The 20,829-nt window shown below is 35.0% G+C and overlaps 1 protein-coding gene across 2 annotated transcripts in view; it reads left to right on the top strand.

Moving 5' to 3' along the window:
• Positions 1–20,829, top strand: part of UNC13C (unc-13 homolog C) — a 491,690-nt gene that overhangs the window by 250,534 nt on the left and 220,327 nt on the right. For both annotated transcript variants that reach the window (XM_053670097.1, XM_053670096.1), the window contains 3 exons: positions 8,696–8,764; positions 10,210–10,299; positions 16,311–16,439. In XM_053670097.1, the coding sequence (XP_053526072.1) occupies positions 8,696–8,764; positions 10,210–10,299; positions 16,311–16,439 (288 nt within the window). The remainder of the gene's footprint in view (positions 1–8,695; positions 8,765–10,209; positions 10,300–16,310; positions 16,440–20,829) is intronic.

The following is a 20,829-nucleotide window of genomic DNA, read 5'->3' as shown; positions in this document are numbered from 1 at the left end:
GAATATACCAACCTTGTGGAACATTAAGCCTTTCTACCACTGAGAAAGAAGATGTGTTTATATGATTAATATCTGCCATAAAAGCTACCTGGAGGAAAATGAGATAGCGTACTTTTTTACTTCGCACTGACCCAAAGAAAATAAACTAAATTGATTTCAGTACTTTTCAGTGTTTCAGTGGCAACATGGTTATAACAAACTTGATTTTATAAATCAAATGACTTATTATAGAAGAGGGCCAAAAAGAAATCTTTCTCAAAAACATCTTGATAAATTGGTGAGTTGGAATGCAAATGTAACCATATTTTTCTCTACCTATTGAAAATAATGCTATTTACACAGTCAAATATATGTAAGTATCATGTTTCCTATCTCCACATTAGGGCTTAAAGTTCTTATTTGTCTGATTTCTGAAGCTGATACTGTCACTTGTGACTTAGAAACACCATTATATTGGCCCTTCTTTATCCTTTCCAAGGGTATAACCCAGACATTTTGAGTCTTCAAAAATTAAGCCAGTGGCCAAGCTTATTTACCTATGATGATTGTAGAACAAATATTCAAGAAAAAAAAACATTATTCTTACAAATTGAGATTTTTTTGTGCACAAGTGTTATTTGAAGTCATGGTTTAAATGAAAATTTTCAAGAATAAAGTGAACCGGATGGAACCATGGAGGTAGAGAAAATCAGCAAGCAAAATTTGCTGAGGAAAATGGTTAAAGAAATTAAATTAAAATGATAATAAAATGTGATATTATGAAAGGCAAGGTAAACTATCTTGAGAAAAGGAGCATATATAACATTGCCAGGTGTTGCAAAGTTCAAAAAAAATGGGGAAAGAAATGAGCCCTTTGGATTTGATAATTAGGAGGTCATTGCTTAGTGAAGCAGTTGAGTTGAAGTCTAATTTCATAGCATTCTTTAGTGAAGGGCATAGATGAATAGTAGTATAAACTAGGGTTTATGTATTCATTAAAATATAGCACAGTCATTAAAATCAAGTTCTTATGAGATGGGAGTAAAAGACAGAAAACTGTACTTGAACAACAATGAAAATAAATAAATTTTTTAAAAATCAAGTTTTTAAATAAAAGTTTATACAATTAAGCAATGCTCATGTGATAATGATAAATAGAAAACATGATACAAAACTCTAAGAAAGACTAGAAGGAAATGTGCTAGAATGCCAGTGGTGCAGCAATCAGATAGGATTATAGCGAATAATTTGTTGTTTTTGTTTTGTATTCATTTTATATTGAAATTGTAAATGTTTTATATTATATGTGATAAATGTTATAATCAGAAAGTTTTAAAAGATGAGTAAAAGGTGGTGAGGAAACAGACTGCTGTGTTAAGGAATTTGAATAAAAGGGGAAAAGAAAACAGTCAACAGCAGTGAGAGGTTTTGTCATAAAACATTTTATTTGTACTGTCTGATTTGGGTGGGGATTTTTTTTATTTAATAAGATAAATTTGAATAAGTTTAAATTGCTGGGAAAGAAACTAGTTGGAAGAGTGAAGTTGCACATTTATCAGATGGGGAATAAGTGATGTAGGAACATCCCCAAGGAGAAAGAAGGAAGTGCATGCAGTTAAGAGGACAAAAGGAGGGACATTTGGAAGAAAGGACAAGGTCTCTTCTAAATTCGACAACATAGTGGAGGAGTATTTGCAGAGAACACTAGGCTTTTGATATTGGAGTGAAAGACTGAGGGAGTCATACCTCATTTCCCTAAACTTCCCTCTGGTGGTTAACAAGTACAAGACGTGCTCCTGCTCAAGACAACAGGTAAGATACAGACACATCAGGTGAAGGAGGGTGATAAAGGTTTTGATAAGCTACTGAAGGGAATAAAAGGAAGAATGTTTCAGGACGATGTCAGAGGAATTCCTCATAAAACTGACGGTCTGATTTGATGTTGGGACACATAAATATGTTGTCACAATTTGTGTGACTGTCCGATTTTCTCAGCATTCTGAAATTGATGCAGTGTCAGATTTATCACCTGATTGGACTGACTCTAGGTTGAAATTTTGCAGAAAATATGAAATAAAAACAGTATAGAGATGATTCTTTGAAGAGAAAAGTAGAAGTGATTCATCGTGGCATCTAGGTTTGTTAAGTGGCACCATGACAGAGAGAAAGAGATGAAGCATTTGGGTAGTAACGTAATTTATTTCATAAGATTTTTTATCTATTTATTTATTCATTCATTCATTCATTTTCATAAGATTTTAAAGGGACATTCTCAAATCCAAGATGTAGCTCTGGGAGCAGACTTGAAAATCGAGTGTGAAGCAGCGATCCACTGGAGCTAGTTTATACCTGTTCAAAGGCAATTATTGCTGCATTTTCAGAAATGTTGCAAACTGGTCATTGAACATAATCATCCTTAAAAGTAGAAATATTGAGAGTATTTACATCTTGGAAATTGAAAAATGCTAAATACCAAGGCTTTTTTCTTCTGGAAAGGTGATTTAGCAGCACACCACTAGGACAAAGGTTGCTTGGAGTAAAGAAGGTGAAAGAACTTTTTTGGATAGAATATCTCCTTGGGTGTTGAAAACATGATGGGTAGATCAAGGGTTGGGAAAGAATAAAAACTTCATAAAGTGGGGTTCAATAATTCAGTTTTGAAGAAAAGTCTTTGAGAAATGTATTGAGTTCCCTTAAGACAAAAATAGCAAATGTATTATTAGTAAAAGTGATGTTTATCTCACTCAATTTTTGAATATATATACTCTTTTTGACATAAACAGTACAAGGCAAAACAAATATACTAATATTCGTGGCATTCTATGTGTGTTTTTTGTTCACTTGTTCATTTACTACATGTATATGTGATATCTTATGCAAGGCACTATTATGGCAAGTACATAGTGCCTGTACTTTCAGTCATCTCTCAGAGAGACGGAAAGACGTTGACCTCTACTGTCTATAGGATAGTCACATAACCACATGTAAGAATGACCATAAATTACTCCCAAAGTGTGAGAAGTGCAAAGGAGTTTATACTCACAAATTTGCTTTGAGATTAATCAAAAAGCAAGTGATGGGTTCTCTTCAGGGGCTCATGAAGGCTGGACAGAAGGAACAAGGCTTTTAGAAATGAATAATACTTTCAATGTCCAAGAAGTAGTAGAAAAACTACCTCAGGCTGGACAGACATTTGAGTTAAGACAAGTAAAGATACAAAATAAGTTAAAATAAGTCTGTGTAAGGTAGCCTGCCTCCTGAAAATGGCAGATAGAATAAAAGATGGAAGTATGAGGACATGTGTTTGGGGGTTGATATTAAATTGCCCATTAAAACATTTGGACTTCATCTGGAGGCATAGGGTATAGTTTGATAGAACTTTGACTTACAAAGATCACTCTGTAGAGAAAATATTACAGAGGGAAAGATAGAATGTGTATCAGAGAGAATTCGGTTGTAGTAATAGAAATTATCCTTGCAACTTTAAATAGAAAATACTTTGGCTCAGGGAATTAGTTGCTTACAATATCATCTGAAGGACTGGAGGAGGATCCTTCTTCTGTAATACTTAAAATATCACAGTGAAACTGATTTGCAAGAGAAGCTATGAGTTTTCTAACAGTCAGAAAGAAGAATCAGAAGGCGGCTTCCATTTCCAATGCAACTGTTATTTTATAACCACAAAGCTAGTGACCAGGGACTGAGAAGTGAGTATCTCCAGGACTTTACTTAGCAGCAGAATTAAACCACGAAGCAGAACGTGGCTGCATCTCATGTGTGCTTTCCAAAGGTGGCAGTACACATGCATCTAATAGGCGGAAACTAAGATAACTGCAGAAATGTTATCTGCAAAGGAGTTTGAGAAACATGCCATTTAGTTTTCTAGCCTCAGAACTACAGGGAGCCACACTGGAGAAAGGAGGAAAGAGTCAGCCAGCTCCTGGCATTGAACACAGAAGGACTAGACAGACATTAGTGAGAGGGCTGTGCGCTGGCCCTGGCGAGACAGTGATGCTGCATCTAGATATTGCTTTAGAGAAAATGAAGTGATGTGGTAAAGGAGGGAATGAGTGTGGAAAACATTTTGGAAGAGATTGTTTCTCTCTAACTTGCCAAGTAGTTAGTTCTGGACAGAGATAGATCTAGTTTTTGTGCTGCCTAAACCTTATACAATTTGATGAGACTCTTTACTTTGTTTTAACTTTTTTTTCTTGTTCAAGTACAGACTCTCTTTAATAAGAAGTATACAAAATTGTCAATAGAAAATTTTATATAAAATTATTATTTATTTCTAATAAAAATAAATCACAATGAATTCTAAATTTGTTATGACAAATTTCACAAATATTACCAAGTCCAGAAAAAAACATAATGTTTTTATTAATTGACACACCTCTATAAGAGTTTTTTCTACAATTTTTGACTGCAGTTGCTGGGTCACTTCTTCATATAACAAAAAATCCGAAATAACATTTTCATTAAAAGATAATTCACTCTTCTCTAGCACAGTTGATCAGACTTTTTTTAAATTGATACTTTAGGAAAGTCTTTTTCTTTTCATAATCATTTCATAATGCCACATACTTTTTTAATGACTCATCAAATTTTGGAAAACATTTGTTGTTTTCCAAATGTTGTTTCATGTTATGTTGTTTCATGTGTAATGTCAAAGCAAAAGTTGTACGCAACAAAGTTAAGCAGTCAAAGCAGAATTTATGTAGGGCTATTGCAACAGGGGAGAGCGGTCCGCCTGAGCTCCACTCACTGAAACAAGGTTGGAATGAGAGGGAGGGAAAGCACCTGAAGATATCAGGGGGGAGGGTTGCCAATGGGCAGTCCAACATACTGAGTTCAGTTTGTAAATGTCTGTTTCTGTGGTTAGGCCATCTGTGTTTGCTAATTGACACCCATCCAAACTAGTTGCCTCCCCTCCCCACAGAGGCTGGGAGATAGGGGTACTCTCTAATAATTACATTTCAGAAGGATGGTTCTCAAGTAGTACTTGAGAAAGAACACCCATGAGTGGTTTATAAAACTGGGAAGAAGTATTTTAAAAGATCTATATCCCAAACGGATGGAGAAAAAACTTACAATTATTAGTTTTCTAAGGAAAATACTCCTCTAGAAATAAAAAAGGAGGTCAGGACCTGTAGTTAAGAAGAAGCCTGTCCAGTGGTTAGTCAAACCCAGGGAAGCACCAAGCGCTCTTGGTCACTGAATGATAACATCTCAGTTTTTTTCAAGTTTGCCCATGAAGTAACTCCTTAAATGCTCTTTGAATTGATGACATTTATTAGTGTATTAAGCTGTTTACTATTGATAGCATCCTTGTAGTAGATTTTTATAATGTTATGATATCTCTGTTGATATCAGTATTAATCTAAAAATCAATAAGAATATGATCAACATTAATGAGATTATCGAAAATTATTAAAATAGTCTCTGCATTGCTTCTATTTGAAATGTTTCTGTTCTTCTTATTCAATGATTACTTTCAGTATGATGCAAAAAATAGTTTTCACAGTTTGCCAGTCCAGGTCAGAATAATCTCCATCCTTTTTGTTCAACTGTTACAAAAAGCTAAGATCACGTGAGCACATGGCCCGGGTTCCTCCCAGGAAAACTGGAGCAAGTAACCCTAAAGCTTAAGCGTCCTTGGCTTCAGGTTCAATCTGCCCTGCTTTCAGACTGAGATACTGAGAAAGAAAAGGATACAAGAGAGAAGCTGAGAATGGTGCAGAGGTTTTTACACCCCCTCCTTGAAAGAGCTATTCCTTCCACAGTTCCCAAGATTCTAAGGAGAACTACTAAAAGTGCATTTGTTGGGTTGCAACAGCTTCTCTCTACTCAAAATCTCCCCTTTGACCAGGTGTCGAAATTGGCCCACCAACTGATTTTATATTGCTCATGAGCTAAGACTGGTTTTCAGACTTTGAAATTGTTAAAACAATCAAATTAGACTAATATTTTGACACAAAAATTATATGAAATTTAAATTTGCGTTCATAAATAAAATTTTATTGGAAAAAATCAGGCCCATCTGTTTATATATTGTCTATGGGCACTTCTATGCTACCACCCAGAGTTTAATAGTTGTAACAAAGGCCACAGAGCTGAACATATTTACTATCTGGCTCTTTTTAGACAGTTTCCTGTCCCCTGGTCTAGTTATGCTTATTGACTAATTAAACCTAAATTTCCGATAGTTGCTAATACTTAGTTTCTGATGTTGTGGCATGGCCCTAAGGGGAACCATTCTGTAATCACCCAGTCTTTTATTCTATAAATCACACCGTGCTAGCAGTAGGCCTCCCCTGCTCTTGCAAAGGCAATCTCACTGTAGTTAAATAAAAATATGGAAGATAAAATTAAATTTCAAACTGTCCTGCTGTTTAAAGGATCTCTGTGAAAATTCAATCAGCAGCACAGTTTTAATTTCACATTATCTGGTATTGTTTGAGATTTCATGACAAGTCTGGCAGTTTTCTCCAGTTTTCTATCTTCCTTGAATGTAAATTTTCCAGCCAGTTACTGAGGATCTAGGTAGGAACCAAATGTGTGATCTGTAGCAGGTTGGATTCTGTTCAGCAGTATGAAACAGAGACTCAGACAAACTTTATAAGATTTTCCCATGTAACCTAAATACAGGCATAATAAGGAATCAGGGCTATTATAGCAGGATTGTCATTGTTTGAAAGGGTAGGCAGACATGGCTAGGGTGAGGAGGTATGGGGACTCCCTCTAGCTTCTTGCTCCACCATTCTTACCATTTATTTAGCTTTTCATCTTATAGTCACAGGATAACTGTTTTACCTTCAAGGATCTAGTCTGAGTTTCAGGTGGGAAAAAGGAGAAAAACAGAAAGAGCTTATGGGAAAAAAGCCTGACAAAGAATTATGTAGAAAACAATAATACTGTCTGCCAAGCACTATTTTAGAATCTTTCCAAGTAGTAATTCGTTGATGATATGCTTAACTGAGTTCATGCCCTTTTATAAGCTGTATATATTTCATTGGCCTAAACTATGGCTATATGGTCATTTCTAGAGGAAAAGAGGTCTGGGAAGGTGGGCATTTCATATCAGATAAACTTGACTCATGCAGTTCCATTATAAGAAGGGTAGAAGAATGGATAAGGGACGGACAACCAAAATAATTGGTCCCAGTGTATATAACAGAGTCCGTGACATGGGCCAGCACGTGGTTGACTAGAGTCATGTCAGCTGTCTTAGTGATTTGTACCAATCACCAAAGTCAGATAAAGAGGTTAGAGATATGACATGTACGTTTTCTTTTACAGTCTTTGAATGACTAACTTTACTGTGGCTTAAACTGATGATTATAGCAGCTGTTTCATTTTTTTAAAAATTTGATTGAGAGCCACTGAGCCACATGCATGGGAGAATAGGTCAATAAAGGACAGCATAGGCTGTGCCCTCCCTGAGAAGGTATAATGGAAATGGTAAGGAAAAATCTAAGATAATCCACTCATCTCTGTTTTTCAGTAGCTTTAGTGGAAAGTCTAATCTGCCTAACAAGTAGAAAACTTCTGGAAAGCAAGGTTCATTTCTTAGATACATGTGTTGCCTCTATAAGAGTTAACACAGAGGTAATATTCAAACTTTGTTCACTGATGTATAAACCTGATGAAGGTGGTTTGTTTAAAAAAATTGAAGTTTCAACTTAGGAACAATTCACCAACTCAATTAATATTCAGCTCACTTCATCAAGATCAGTGACTTCAAAGGATAAGATTATATACCCCATAAATCCACCTTGTATATGAAAATACTAGGAAAAGTTTCCACTTTTGCCAGTATCTTCAAAGTGCAGTTTGGTATATACAGAATATTAATGTAGGCAGAGACATTTACTGTCATTTACTTGTGTGTGTGTGTGTGTGTGTGTGTGTGTGTGTGTGTCTACACATACAATTTGGATTAGTAATCTGAGACTCAGGATGGTGAATTTACTATCTACCTGTAAAGTTTGTGTGTGACTTTGTTATTTTTATTTTATCCAATTTATTTAATCCACAGAACTTTATCCTTATGTTTATTAGCAAAACTTCTTATTCTTATCATCTTTAAATTCCTCTATGAGGAGTTCAGTTCTACACTGGTCAGCATCAGAGGAAGCATCAGTATTTTTTTTGCCTGATATTTTATACACTTTTAGCACTAAATTATAAACACAAGTTAAAGGCAATAGATCCTTTCAGGTTATGAAATCTGCACTTGTAACCAAAATGAAAATGCTTTTTGAAATTGTTTTTGAAAAACAACAGCTGTTCTCACTTCCATAGGAGGGAGAAATGTTTTAAAAACTAATTTATTTCTGGCCAGGTGGGCTAGTGTGAGGGGGTAGAGACACAGTTATATTTTCTCTTCCTGACTCGTACTGCCGTGAATCAGTACAGTGGTAATTCAGTTAGTTGCCTGGACTCTTCCTACAGTACATAATTCTCTGGATACTCTCTCATTCATTCCTGAGAGACAGTGTGATTTATTGGAAAGAATGTGAGTTTCATGTCAAAGAGACTTTAGTTCGAATCACTGCTGTATCACATAGCAGCTCTCTGATCTTGGAGAAATCATTAATATTTCTGAACCTTGCTTTCTGTAAAATGGGGACCATAACTGATAGAATTGTTGTATGAACTACATTTAGAGTGACCATTTATTTTCATTTCCCTATTTTGTGTTTTCTTTGTACAGAGGGAAAAATTCATAAAACTACTAGACCAGTTGCACAACTCTTTAAGAATTGACCTGTCCAAGTATAGGGTATGTACGAAATTATTGTGCTTGGCTCAGAAAATTTATTGTCATATTGTAAAAGAAGTATTCATTAATGTAATGAAAAATAAAAATTCTGAGTATGGGGTCTCATTTCCTGTCACACTGGAATTGTCCACCAAGTCAGCAAGCCTATGTCCCGTGTTCGGGTACCCTGCCCCACATAAGCCTGCAATACTGTGTGCATGTATGTAGCTTAATTTTATAATTTTTAATAACTGTCAGATTGAGTGGCTCTCAGCTAATTTATGTAGTACACATGTGTCCCAGTCCTCATCTTGAAAGCCCACCCCTTGTTACTGAGATATTCTGCCGATATTTCCCCAGCTTTTCAGATTCTTGTGTAGACTTGCTAATTAACACACTCCTAGATCAGTAAGCATGCTTTCTTAAAGCTGTTCAGAGTTCATTGTCAACAATTTTGTACTTCACTTCCAGGTGAAGTACACACAGATATATCCCTTTGTGCATGTGCAAATCCACACATATCATTTTAGTTACCAATTTTATTTATCAAAAAAATCTATCTTAATAAGGATTCCATTCTTAACAGTTTACCCTAAACATCTTTTTATATCTGTACACATGTATTTCCCCTGTATTCATTTTTTAGTCTTTTATTGATGACTATCTTAATTGCATATTTCTGGACATTTTAAATGCCAAATTTTGTCAAACTCACCTTTTATGTGTGAACTGGGGCCAACACTAGGAGAAGAGAACTGGTGTGCTGGGCAGTAAAAATACCTGGGGGCAGAGGGCCTTGAGTTCACCCATTTGCTGTCACTGAGACCCCAGCTCTCCTCCAGTTCATGTACAGCGAGAAGTTACCTGTGATTTTCCAGACGGCCATTTAAAAAGCCAATCTGAAGACATCTCCATTTTTATACGACATGTCTCACCAACGCATACTAAGAGAAACTTTTTGTTAAAGTCCACAGTACTTCAAGGAGAGACTACACAGTACAGCCTTATTTTTATAACTTTATAAAATTTACTCATGATTATAAGTAAATGTAGCACATGGAAAAGTTCCCAAAGTATTTTTGAAAAGAATTACCCATCTTGAGAGAATTATAAAAAGTATTTTTAAATATACGTTGTCTTCCCTTCTTAGTAGCAAAACTATTTTATAGCAAAGAAGACTAATAAGCACAAGGCATTAATAATATTGCTTTGTATATTTTATTGCATTATGGTAATAAATAAGAGGGTATACCTTCCTAAAACTAAGAAGATAATATTTTGATTTTTTTTTTTACTTTCTGTAGTGTTTTATCATAAAAATATTGTAAGACTACTATGGGAATATTTGAAAATTTTTCCACTGCTTACTTTCCATTATTGGTCTCAGGAAACTAGTTTTAGTTTATTATTCCCCCAGAGCCTTAATGCTGATAATTTGTACATTCTTTTGCTTCCTAATTGATCAGGAAAACTTTCCTGCCAGCAATGCCGAGCGGCTGCAAGACCTGAAATCAACTGTGGATCTGCTAACGAGTATCACCTTTTTTAGGATGAAGGTAATTTATTTTATTTCTGTCACTGACTTAGTGTGATATAACACATTTACATCCTGGTAAAACTGGTTTTACTTTTCTTTTTTTCATTGAAGATTTATAGTATTATAATAGTTTCAGATGGACAACTTAGTGTTTCGATATTTGTATACATTACGAAGTGATCGCGATGATAAGTCTAACCTCCTTCTATCACCACACAGTTACTACAGTACTTTTATTATATTCTCTATACTGTTTATTACCTCCCTGTGATTATTCATCTTATAGCTAGAAATCTGTACTCTTTAAACTCCTTTGCCTCTTTTTCCCCATACCGGTCCCTGGAAACCACTGGTTGTTTCTCTGTGTCTATCAGTCTGCTCCTGTGTTGTTTTGGTTGTTCATTTGTTTTTGTTTTTGTTTTTTATTTCACATATAAGTGAAATCATATGGTATTTGTCTTTTTCTGTCTTGTTTTACCTCATATAATACCCTCAAGTTCCATCCATGTTTTTGAAAATGGCAAGATTTTATTCTTTTTTAGGGCTAATAATACTTCATTATGTGTGTATGTAGTACATCTTCTTTATTCATCTATCTGTGGAAACATAGGTTGCTTCAATATCTTGGCTGTTATAAACAATGCCATAATGAACACAGACATGCATATTCTTCTCAAATTAGTGGGTTTTGTTCTTTCAGATAAATTTCTAGAAATGGGATTGCTGGGTCATATGGTAGTTTTATTTTTAATGTTATTAAGAAAACTCCATACTATTTTTCACAATGACTACACCAGTTTACATTTCTACCAACGGTGCATAAGCATTCCTTTTCTTTACGTCAGTACTTGTTATTTTTTGTCTTTTTGACAACAGCCATTCTGACAGGTGGGAGGTGGCACCTCATGGTGGTTCTGATTCGTGTCCCCCTGATACTTAGTGAGGTCGAATATCTTTTCAAGTGCCTGTTGGCCATCTGTGTGTCTTCACCAGAAAACTGTCTACTCAGGTGCTCTCCCTATTTTCTAGTTAGATCGTTGATATTTTTTGATATTGAGTTGCATGACTTTGTATATATTTTTAATATTAACACTATATCAGATCAATCTTTTCCAAATATTGTCACTCATTCAGTAAGTTGCCTTTTTGTTTTTGTTGATGGTTTCCTTTGCTGTTCAAAAACTTTTTAGACTTTACCCATCTCTTCATCAGTACCGTTCAGCCTCAGCAATTAATCTGCAGTGCCTTCATCTGAGTTAAATGAGTCTTCCAACAGAAGGTGTGTTGAAAAGGAATTATCCTAGACACTAGGTATTTTGATACATTTGGCTCAAATGTAGTTTTAAATTAAGCCTATTTTAAATAAAGCTCTCCAGTAAGTGGACATGGCACATACAAAAAGAAATCCCTAAGAGTGGTAAATGGAAATGGCATTTACTTCTTAGTTCATTTTTAACTCAGATGTCTTGCTGACTTTTTCTTGGAAAGAAAATAGCTAACTCTTTAAGTTTACCCCAATTGTGGTCACTTTCATTTGCAGTACTGGCAGTGTCTACATAAGAGTATATTTGATTGCTTAAACTATTAATATACAGCATTTCACTACTAGCTACCAAGCTATGCAGACATTTCTTATATATATCTCCTCTGCTTTAACAGCAAGTTCTCCACAATCATAATTTGGCCAGCAGGACAATTCATGTAAAATTTTCCCAAATCTACTTAGCAGGGCTTGGGCTATAATTTTTGCTCTTAGAAAGACAGTTTGATGACCTTTATTCAGAAAAGTCCTGTACAGAAAAAAACAGAAAATAGAAATAAGTTTTTCTGTTCAGTTGCTCATCATTTTTTCACTAGAAGCACTAAAAATGGTAATTTATAATATGAGAAGCAGGAAACATAACTATATATATCAACAATCCTTTAGACTCTCTAAAGTTCAATTAAAATTCATTTGGTTTAAAATCAGTTACATTAGATGACTGGAACAAATAGAATTTATGTCAGCTCTGGTCTTCTGACATCAGTTGCTGAAACAGTGTGTAGAGACTGATGGTGAGACCCAAGTTTCTTATTTTTATTGTATTTTTCTACTATCATTTATCTCCTTTATACATCCTTACCCTTCCCCACATAATCACCACACTGTTGTCAATGTCCATGAGTCCTTTTTCTTTTTTCCTTAATGCCTCCACCCCCTAGTCTCCTCCCTACCCAACTGTCCTCCTCTTTCCATCTATGAGTCTATCTCTGTTTTACTTATTAGTTAAGTTTGTTCATTAGATTCCTCATATGAGTGAAATCATGGCATTTGTCATTCCATGACTTATTTCACTTAGCATAATGTTCTCCAGGTCCATCCATGCTTAGCAAAGGGTAACATTTTGTTCTTTTTTTACTGCAGATTAGTATTCCATGGTGTAAATGTCCCGTAGTTTTTTTATCCACTTATCTACTAATGGACACTTAGGCTGCTTCCATATCTTGGCAATTGTAAATAACACTGCAGTGAACCTAGGGGTGTATATGTTCTTCGAATTAGTGTTTTGGGTTCTTTCAGATATATTCCCAGAAGTGGGATCACTGGGTCAAAAGGTAGATCCATTTTCAATTTTTTGAGGTTTCTCTATACTGCTTTCACAGTGACTGCACCAGTCTGCATTCCCACTAACAGTACATAAGGTTCCCCTTTCTTCACATTCTGGCCATCACTTGTCTTTGATTTATTGATGATAACCATTCTGACAGGTGTGAGATGATATCTCATTGTAATTTTAATTTGCATTTCTGATTAGTGACGTTGAGCACCTTTTCATATGTCTATTAACCATCTGTATGTATTCTTTGGAGACATGTTTATTCAGGTCCTTTGCCCATTTTTTAAATTGGATTGTTTGGTTTTAAATTGGATTGTCTTAAGTTTTATAAGTTCTTTATAACTTTTAGTTATTAACCCCTTATCAGATGTATTGGTGAATATGTAGGTTGTCTTTTTATTTTGTCGATGGTTTCCTTTACTGTGAAAAAGTTTTTAGTTTGATGTAGTCCCATCTGTTATTTGTTTCCCTTGCCTGGGGAAACATATCCGATAAAATATTGCTATGGGCAATGTCTGAAATTTTACTGCCTATGTTTTCTTTTAGGATGTGTATGGTTTTGGCTTTAACAGTTAAGTCTTTAATTCATTTTGAATTTAGCCTTGTGTGTGGTATAAGAATGTGGTCAAGCTTCATGTTTTGCACATATCTGTCCAATTTTTACAACACCATTTATTGAACAACAGAAACCTATTGCATTTTTATGTGCCAATAATGAACTATCATAAGGGAAATTAAGAAAGAATTCCATTCACAATTGCTTCATAAAGTATAAAATACCTAAGAATAAGTCTAACCAAGGTTTTAAAAGATGTGTACTTGGGAAATTATAAGACACTGAAGAAAGAAATAAACAAAATATAAAGAAGATACAAATAAGTGGAAACACATACTGTGTTCATGGATAGAAAAATTAACATCATTAAAATGTCAATAATACACAAAGCAATCTATATATTCAATGCAATTCCTATCAAGATTCCAATGATGTATTTCACAGAAACAGAACAAATATTTCAAAAATTTATATGAACTCACAAAAGGCCCCATATAGAACAGTGATCCTGAGAAAGAAGGACAAAGGTGGAGGAATCACACTACTTAGTACCAAACTATACCATAAAACCATACTAATCAAAACAGCATGGTACTGTCATAAAAAACAGGCAAATAGATCAATGGAACAGAAAAGAGATCCCAGAAATAAATCCACACCTTTACAGTCAATTAATATTCAACAGAGGAAGCAAGCACATACAATGGGCTAAAGGTATATTTTAGTGTAAACACCAGCATTCAATCCTTGGGTAAATACATTATAGTTATCAAATAAACATACTTGATAAATGTATGTTTAACTTTACAAGAAATGGCACATTGTTTCTCAAAGCAGTTGTAGGGTTCTGCATTCCCAACAGCAATGTGTGAGAATTCCACTTCCAGTTGCTCTGAATCTGATAGTGAGGCTCTTGGCTCTTGGTATTTTCCATGGCTTTGATTTTTTCTTTTTCTTTCTTTTAGCAGTTCTAATAGCAGTGAAGTGTCTTATCGTGATCTTAATTTTCTCAGTTAATGTGACTGATCATTCTTTCTTGGTCTGATTTGCCATCTGAGTTTATTTTATAAACAGTCTATTGAAATGTTTTTGCCTGGTTTTCATTATATTTTATCTTACTCTTGAGTAATAAGAATTCTTTATGTACTCTAGATACAAGTCTATTATCAGGTACATTACTTGCTAATATTTTCTCCCCATCCTCTGCCTTTTCATTTTTAAATAGAAAAAAATTTTTATTTTGATGAAATCTACTATGTCATTTTTTCTAGTGATTGTCCATTTTATTTGGGTATATTTCTATCCAATTGTCCATTTTATTTGGGGTATATTTCTATATTTTCACCATTAGCATACTGTCTTGATTACTGTAGCTTTATAGCAGATCACATACTGCGAGTCCTCCACCTTTTTTTCTTCTTTTTTGGAATTGTTTAGGTGATATTAGTTCTTGTTGGAATTTTGATTCAGAGTGCATTAAATCTATACATCAATTTGGAGAGAACTGAAATTTTAACAATACTAGATTTTCAAATAACCCTTATTTTTTGAACTCTTTTCAATCAGACTTTTATCCCATCACTTCACCAGTTGATCTTCTCAAATCACCAGTGAGCATTACTTTGTGAAATCTAATGGTAAATTTTGATCCTCATGCTATAGTGTTCAGTATCATTTAATATATTTCATCAATTCTTCCTCCAGGAAACTCTATTTTTTAGATTTCCTATTGCTTAGTTTCCCTCCTAGCTCATTGGCTGCTCTTTTTTGGTTTTCACTGCTTTTTTCCTGTCTTCCCTGCTTCATTCTATCTCATTTGCCTGATGTCACAGGGCTAGAATTACCCAGGCATCTCTATTTTCTAGACTCATTTATACAGACATCGACTGGATCTCTACTCATATACACACCACGCTTGCTTCTCACTCTTAACCTGTGTGTAACGGAGCTCCTGATCTCCCAAGCACAGCTTTGCCTGTCTACCCTGAGGCCGCCTCCACTCTACCAGTTTCTCAGCTTAAAACCTTGGGGTCCTGACTCCTCTCTTTCTCTCATATAAGTTATACAGTGTAAGCAAGTCCTGCTCTTTCTTCCAAAATTAACCCAAATATGGTTTCTTATAACAGTCAGCTCCTAGATTACCACTATAGTCCAAGCACTATCCTCCCTTGACTTGATTACAGCATTATTCATATCACTGGTCACTTTACTTTTTCCATAGCCCACCTTAAGGCAGCATAAGGGAGCTTTTAAAAAGATAAGTAAAGTCATTTTGTTCTTCTACCCTAACAGCCTAATTTCTTCCCACTTTGCTCAAAGTTATGGTTCTTTCAACAGAGTTTTTATGGGGGTTTTTTGCTGGTTCCATCCTGTTACTTCTCTGAGTTCAGGTACTATTGCTGTCCTCTATATTAATTCTATTCTACTGAAATACCGTCTATCCTCTCTTCTCTGTTTTATTTTTATTTTCAACGTGCATCATCATATAATATATTTTATAATTTATTTTGTTTTTTATTTAATAGAATTTAGATGCACAAGGAAAGGGATTTTTGTTTCTTTTGTTCATTGCAGTATAACCATTATCTGGCATATAATAGATGATAAATATTTGTCAAGTGATTGAATAAAATAAGTGAATGAATAATACAATTAGTCACTTTAAGTCTTACTATTTGAATATTTATGACTATGAACTTTTCCACTGAGTAGTAATATCATAAAGTGAAAGTGAGCCCTTACACATGTAAAACATTTCTAAGACCAAATTTTTCTGAACATAGAAAAATCAACTAAAAGCATTTATTGACATTGTTTGAGTTGTTTACACTGGATTGCAATATTCTGTTCAAATAAAGAAAATAATTTGTCTGTCAGGTTCTGGAGCTGCAAAATCCCCCAAAGGCCAGCCTGGTGGTAAAGGACTGTGTCAGAGCTTGCCTGGATTCTACGTACAAGTATATTTTTGACAACTGCCATGAACTCTATTCCCAGCTAATAGACCCGGTAAGAAGAAACATGTGTCTTTCTATTTCTAATGTCTATTTCCATTAGTTCAGAATGATAGTAAATGGGAAAGTACTTTCATTTAATTTCACAGTAACTGGAGGTTTTGAGATTTTTTAATATATTTTCTTTACATTAGGATATTACTTTTATATTCTTGAAACAATTCACTCCTCACAATACTGTTATGTTGTAAAAGTGGACATTATTATTCAAATTTTTCAGATGAGAAGTCAGTTTTAGAAGAATTAAGTGATTTGCTCCAGGTCACATAGTGGGCAAGTGGCAGATTTGGAGATAGATTTAGGATTCTACCTCCTGCTCCTAGTTATTCCCCTAATTCACACTGCCTCCCTTATCATTTACCTCATAAAAGTGATAGTTGGAGAAATTTTTATAAAGTGGTGAACTTGTTATTAAGAAATATTTCAAAAAATATAGAAAGTAAATCAAATATGCATATATTTACAATTTAGGTGGCCAAATTTTAATATTTAGCAATATTTGCTCTGCCTTTTGTTTTTAAAAGTATTAAATGTTACATATAAAATAGCATTTCACTTTGCACTTCTTCCAAACTTCAGTCCCCTCTCTTCTTCCTCCTTCAGAGGTGAATACTATTTAATATTGGTTTTTGAACATCTTTTCACATATGCTCAATGAATACTTCAGTTTTAGTTTTTGTGAATTGCCTATTAATCATTTCCTGTTTTTTTCTCTTGGCTTCCTTGTATTTTACTTATTAATTTGTAGAAAATTCTAAAATATATTCTGAATATTGTTTGTTGGTTATGTTATTTCATGTATTATTTCCCTCTTTATATGCAATGTGTCTTTTGGTTGCATAGAAGTTTTCTAATGTATGCTATGATTTATATATTGCTATTACTTCTATAAAACTGCTGTTCAGGGGGTGGCTTTTTAACATGTATCAATTGCCTATTTCCCTGAAGAATGCAGTTTTCCCTGTGGAACTGTCAGGTTACCTGTGGAATTTCCAGGTTAATTGAATGGGGTACATTCTATAAAGCCTATGTAAGTTGAAGATGAGTAGGATTCTTTCCAGCTGGATTTCAAGACAGGTTTCTTATGGTATTAAATCTTTCTGTGGTCACTGATTCCTTAGCCTAATAGGAGAAAAAATTAAGGCCTGATGATTGTCATTGCAGAGGCAAAGCAATGTATAACCACATAATTATTCATAACTTTAGCTGTCATTCCTCCTAGACATGCAGTAGCTTAGAAACTTAGTCCTCTGAGATTTCTAGAGATTAAATTGTCTCTCACTTTTGCTCTCCCCTTGTGCGGCTTTCCAGTGGCTTTTCCTTCATCTGTTTTCTACTCTACATCTTCCTCCCCAAAACATTTTTAAATGCTTCAGCATTTTTACTTCATCTTTATCTTACCTAAAATATAAAATTGAAACTTTTAATAAGTTACCCATACATAGCTTTATTATCCATCTTACCAGACCTTGCCAGTCCCAGTTTCCTGCTCTTTGCAACTTCAAACCCAAACGATCCCTCTCATGGGCCCTAAAGTCTATTATTTCCATGAATTGACCATCCTCTTTTACATCCATGCATTCATATGTCCTACTCTATATTCCTAAAATGTTCTCCCAATTTCTGCCTTCATAAAAATCCAGCGTCAATATAACCTCATTCTGCTAATGCACACATAGTGAATGAAGGTAAATCAAGGTAAAGTAGCATATCTTATTTAGTGTCTTTCTAATATAATCATTAGTAATAATAATAATAATGGTTTTATTTATATAAAAGATGTAAAAATATGGAAGTTTCCATAAAACATTGACAAGCCCTTGACAAAAAGTAAATAAACTGTTACATCAAAATGAATTAATATAGTTTTAATATTTGCTGACTTGTCTTTCAAAAAAAGATACATAATTTGCTAACCAACTTGTATTCTTTGTAGGTAGAAAGATCTATAGATTTTATATGAAATGTTGACATTTCTGGGACTATTTGGAGCTAAGCTTTACATTTTAAGAAAAAAGATTTTTCCATAAAAATAGTTATTATTTGAAATTCTAAAGGGACACCCATTGGTTCTGAGTGGTTTAGGAAACTAATACTTCCAAGACCCCTTCTGAAACCATCTCAGAATAATTTTGATGATTAAGGCTCATTTCTCCTTAGTTGACTCCAACTTCATTTTCCTGGGAGCTTAAGCAAGTGCCTTTTTTTTTTTTTTACTTCATACCATATATGGGAATTGCCCTCAAATTCCAATGATGGTATCTTTGAAATTAAATACCTTCACAAAATTAAATATATTCATAATACATTAAAAGTCTGACCACTTTTCACTAGCTCCGTGCTTCCAGTCTAGTATGAGGCACCTTTGTTGCTCAGTTGGATTACTACATAACTTCCCAAGAGCTCTCAGTGCTTCCAGCCTACCACCTGACATCTGTTCTCCACAGAGCAGCAAGAATGAACCATTTAACAAGTCAGCCGTGGCCAGGTAGCTGAGTTGGTTAGAGCAGTGTCCTGAATCGCCAAAGGTGTGGTTTAATCCCCAGTCAGGGCACACGCAAGAGTTAACCAATGAATGCATATGTAAGTGGAACAACTCCATGTTTCTCTTTCTCTTTCTCTAAAACCAGTAATTAAAAAAATTTGTAAGCCAGACCATGTCACAGAATGTTCTAAAGTCCTTTCAAATTTAAAGTCCTTACAATGGCCTGTAAGAAACAGGACTTGCCCCACATTACATGTTCCAGCCCACGTATTCTCTTCCTCTCTCCTTTGCATACGTCACCCTGTGAGTAGAGAGCTGTGCAAAAGTTTACCCACAGGAAAGTGGTATGAATGACGCTGTGCTCCTGGTGCTATGACGGCACCTGCATCACAGTAGATACTCAAAAGAGCATTCATTGAGTAAAGTGGATAAATGAACACACAATAATTTTCTCAAACCATAAGCATGTAGGTATATTTGGCCTGTTGTAAACAAGACTGAAAGAAGTACTCTCTTCTGTGGTAGACTCTCAGTCTTGCCTGAAGCCTCTTGCAGTTGTACTGGGTCATGCTGCAGGGTTCAGGAAGATGACGTGTGGGAGGAGTTGATGAAACCCTCATCGGTCTCAACCTGTCAAAACTCCCTCCAACTCTCTTCTGCTTCAGTAGCCTGGAAGGACACACATTTCTGATGGTATAGCTCCCAGATGGAGGAGGGCTATCCAGCCAGTTCTGGACTTTGGATATATTTTTTTAATATTTTATTTATTTATCTTTAGAGGGAAAGGGAAGGAGAGAGGGAGAGAAACATCAATGTATGGTTGCCTTTCGTGCATCCCCTGCTGGGAACTGGCCTGCAGGGAACCAGTCTGCAACCCAGGAATGTGCCCTGACTGGGAATCGAACCGCGATTGTCTGGTTCACAGGCCCGTGCTCAATCCACTGAGCTACACCAGCCAGGGCTTGGACTTTAGATATTTAAGAAAGAATCCATTACTGCATTAATTCACCAAGATATGGAAATTCGTTACCATAGCACAATTTGGCTTACTTTGACTAATAGACTTCTAAATCCATTTCCAGCCTGCCACCTTAATTATATCTAGTTAATATATATTTATGTTTATATGACTATCCTGTCTATAACTCCATTCATGGGATTAAGTCCAAACTCTTTGCCATTATCCAAAAGTCCTCCAATATCTGACTTCTGATTATCTTCTCTCATTTCAACCTCATTTTCACCTTATACCCTATGATACAGCACACTAAACTTGCTGATGTCTTTGTCTGCATGGTCTCTAGCTGCCTAAAGTTGCTTCCCCTGCCCAATACCCCTCATGGCTAGCTACCTTTTCTGAACTGTTCTTCAGAAGGCCTTAAGGGCCTCTCCTGTCTGAATTAAGTGTTTCAGCTCTCAGCGCTCATAATACTCTGATATGTCACCACCAAGTGCACTTATCATGCTGAATTTATGAGGCACATAATATATTATCTATTTGGCCTATCTTTCCCAGTAGGCTGTCAGTTTTGGCTCTGTAGCCCCAATATTCAAGTGCTGTGCCTGACACAGAATTGAGTTGATAATATAATCAATTAAAAACAAAGTTTATAAAAACAGCATTATGTTACTTATGCATGTAACAACCCCATTTCCAAAACTATAATCTAGAATTTGATCTCTGATATCAAAACACAAGTTTAAAATTTAGCTCTATGGCTTATTAGTTTTGTGGCATTGGATGAGCTACTTGACCTCTTCATGCATCATTTTCTTCATTAGGACATATTTTTTATACTTATGCTACTTCTGTTTTATCTGAGTTTTTTTGAGATTATTTAATGCCTGAAACCAAAAAAATAAAATAAAATAAGAATTTTAGGGTTGTTAGACACAGCAT

Source organism: Artibeus jamaicensis, unplaced genomic scaffold (genome assembly GCF_021234435.1).
Source record: "Artibeus jamaicensis isolate MK-2021 breed Jamaican fruit bat unplaced genomic scaffold, CSHL_Jam_final contig_548, whole genome shotgun sequence".
Lineage (NCBI taxonomy): Eukaryota > Metazoa > Chordata > Mammalia > Chiroptera > Phyllostomidae > Artibeus > Artibeus jamaicensis.
The sequence above is the reverse complement of the archived record's forward strand: the minus strand, read 5'-3'. Positions and strand labels throughout refer to the sequence as shown.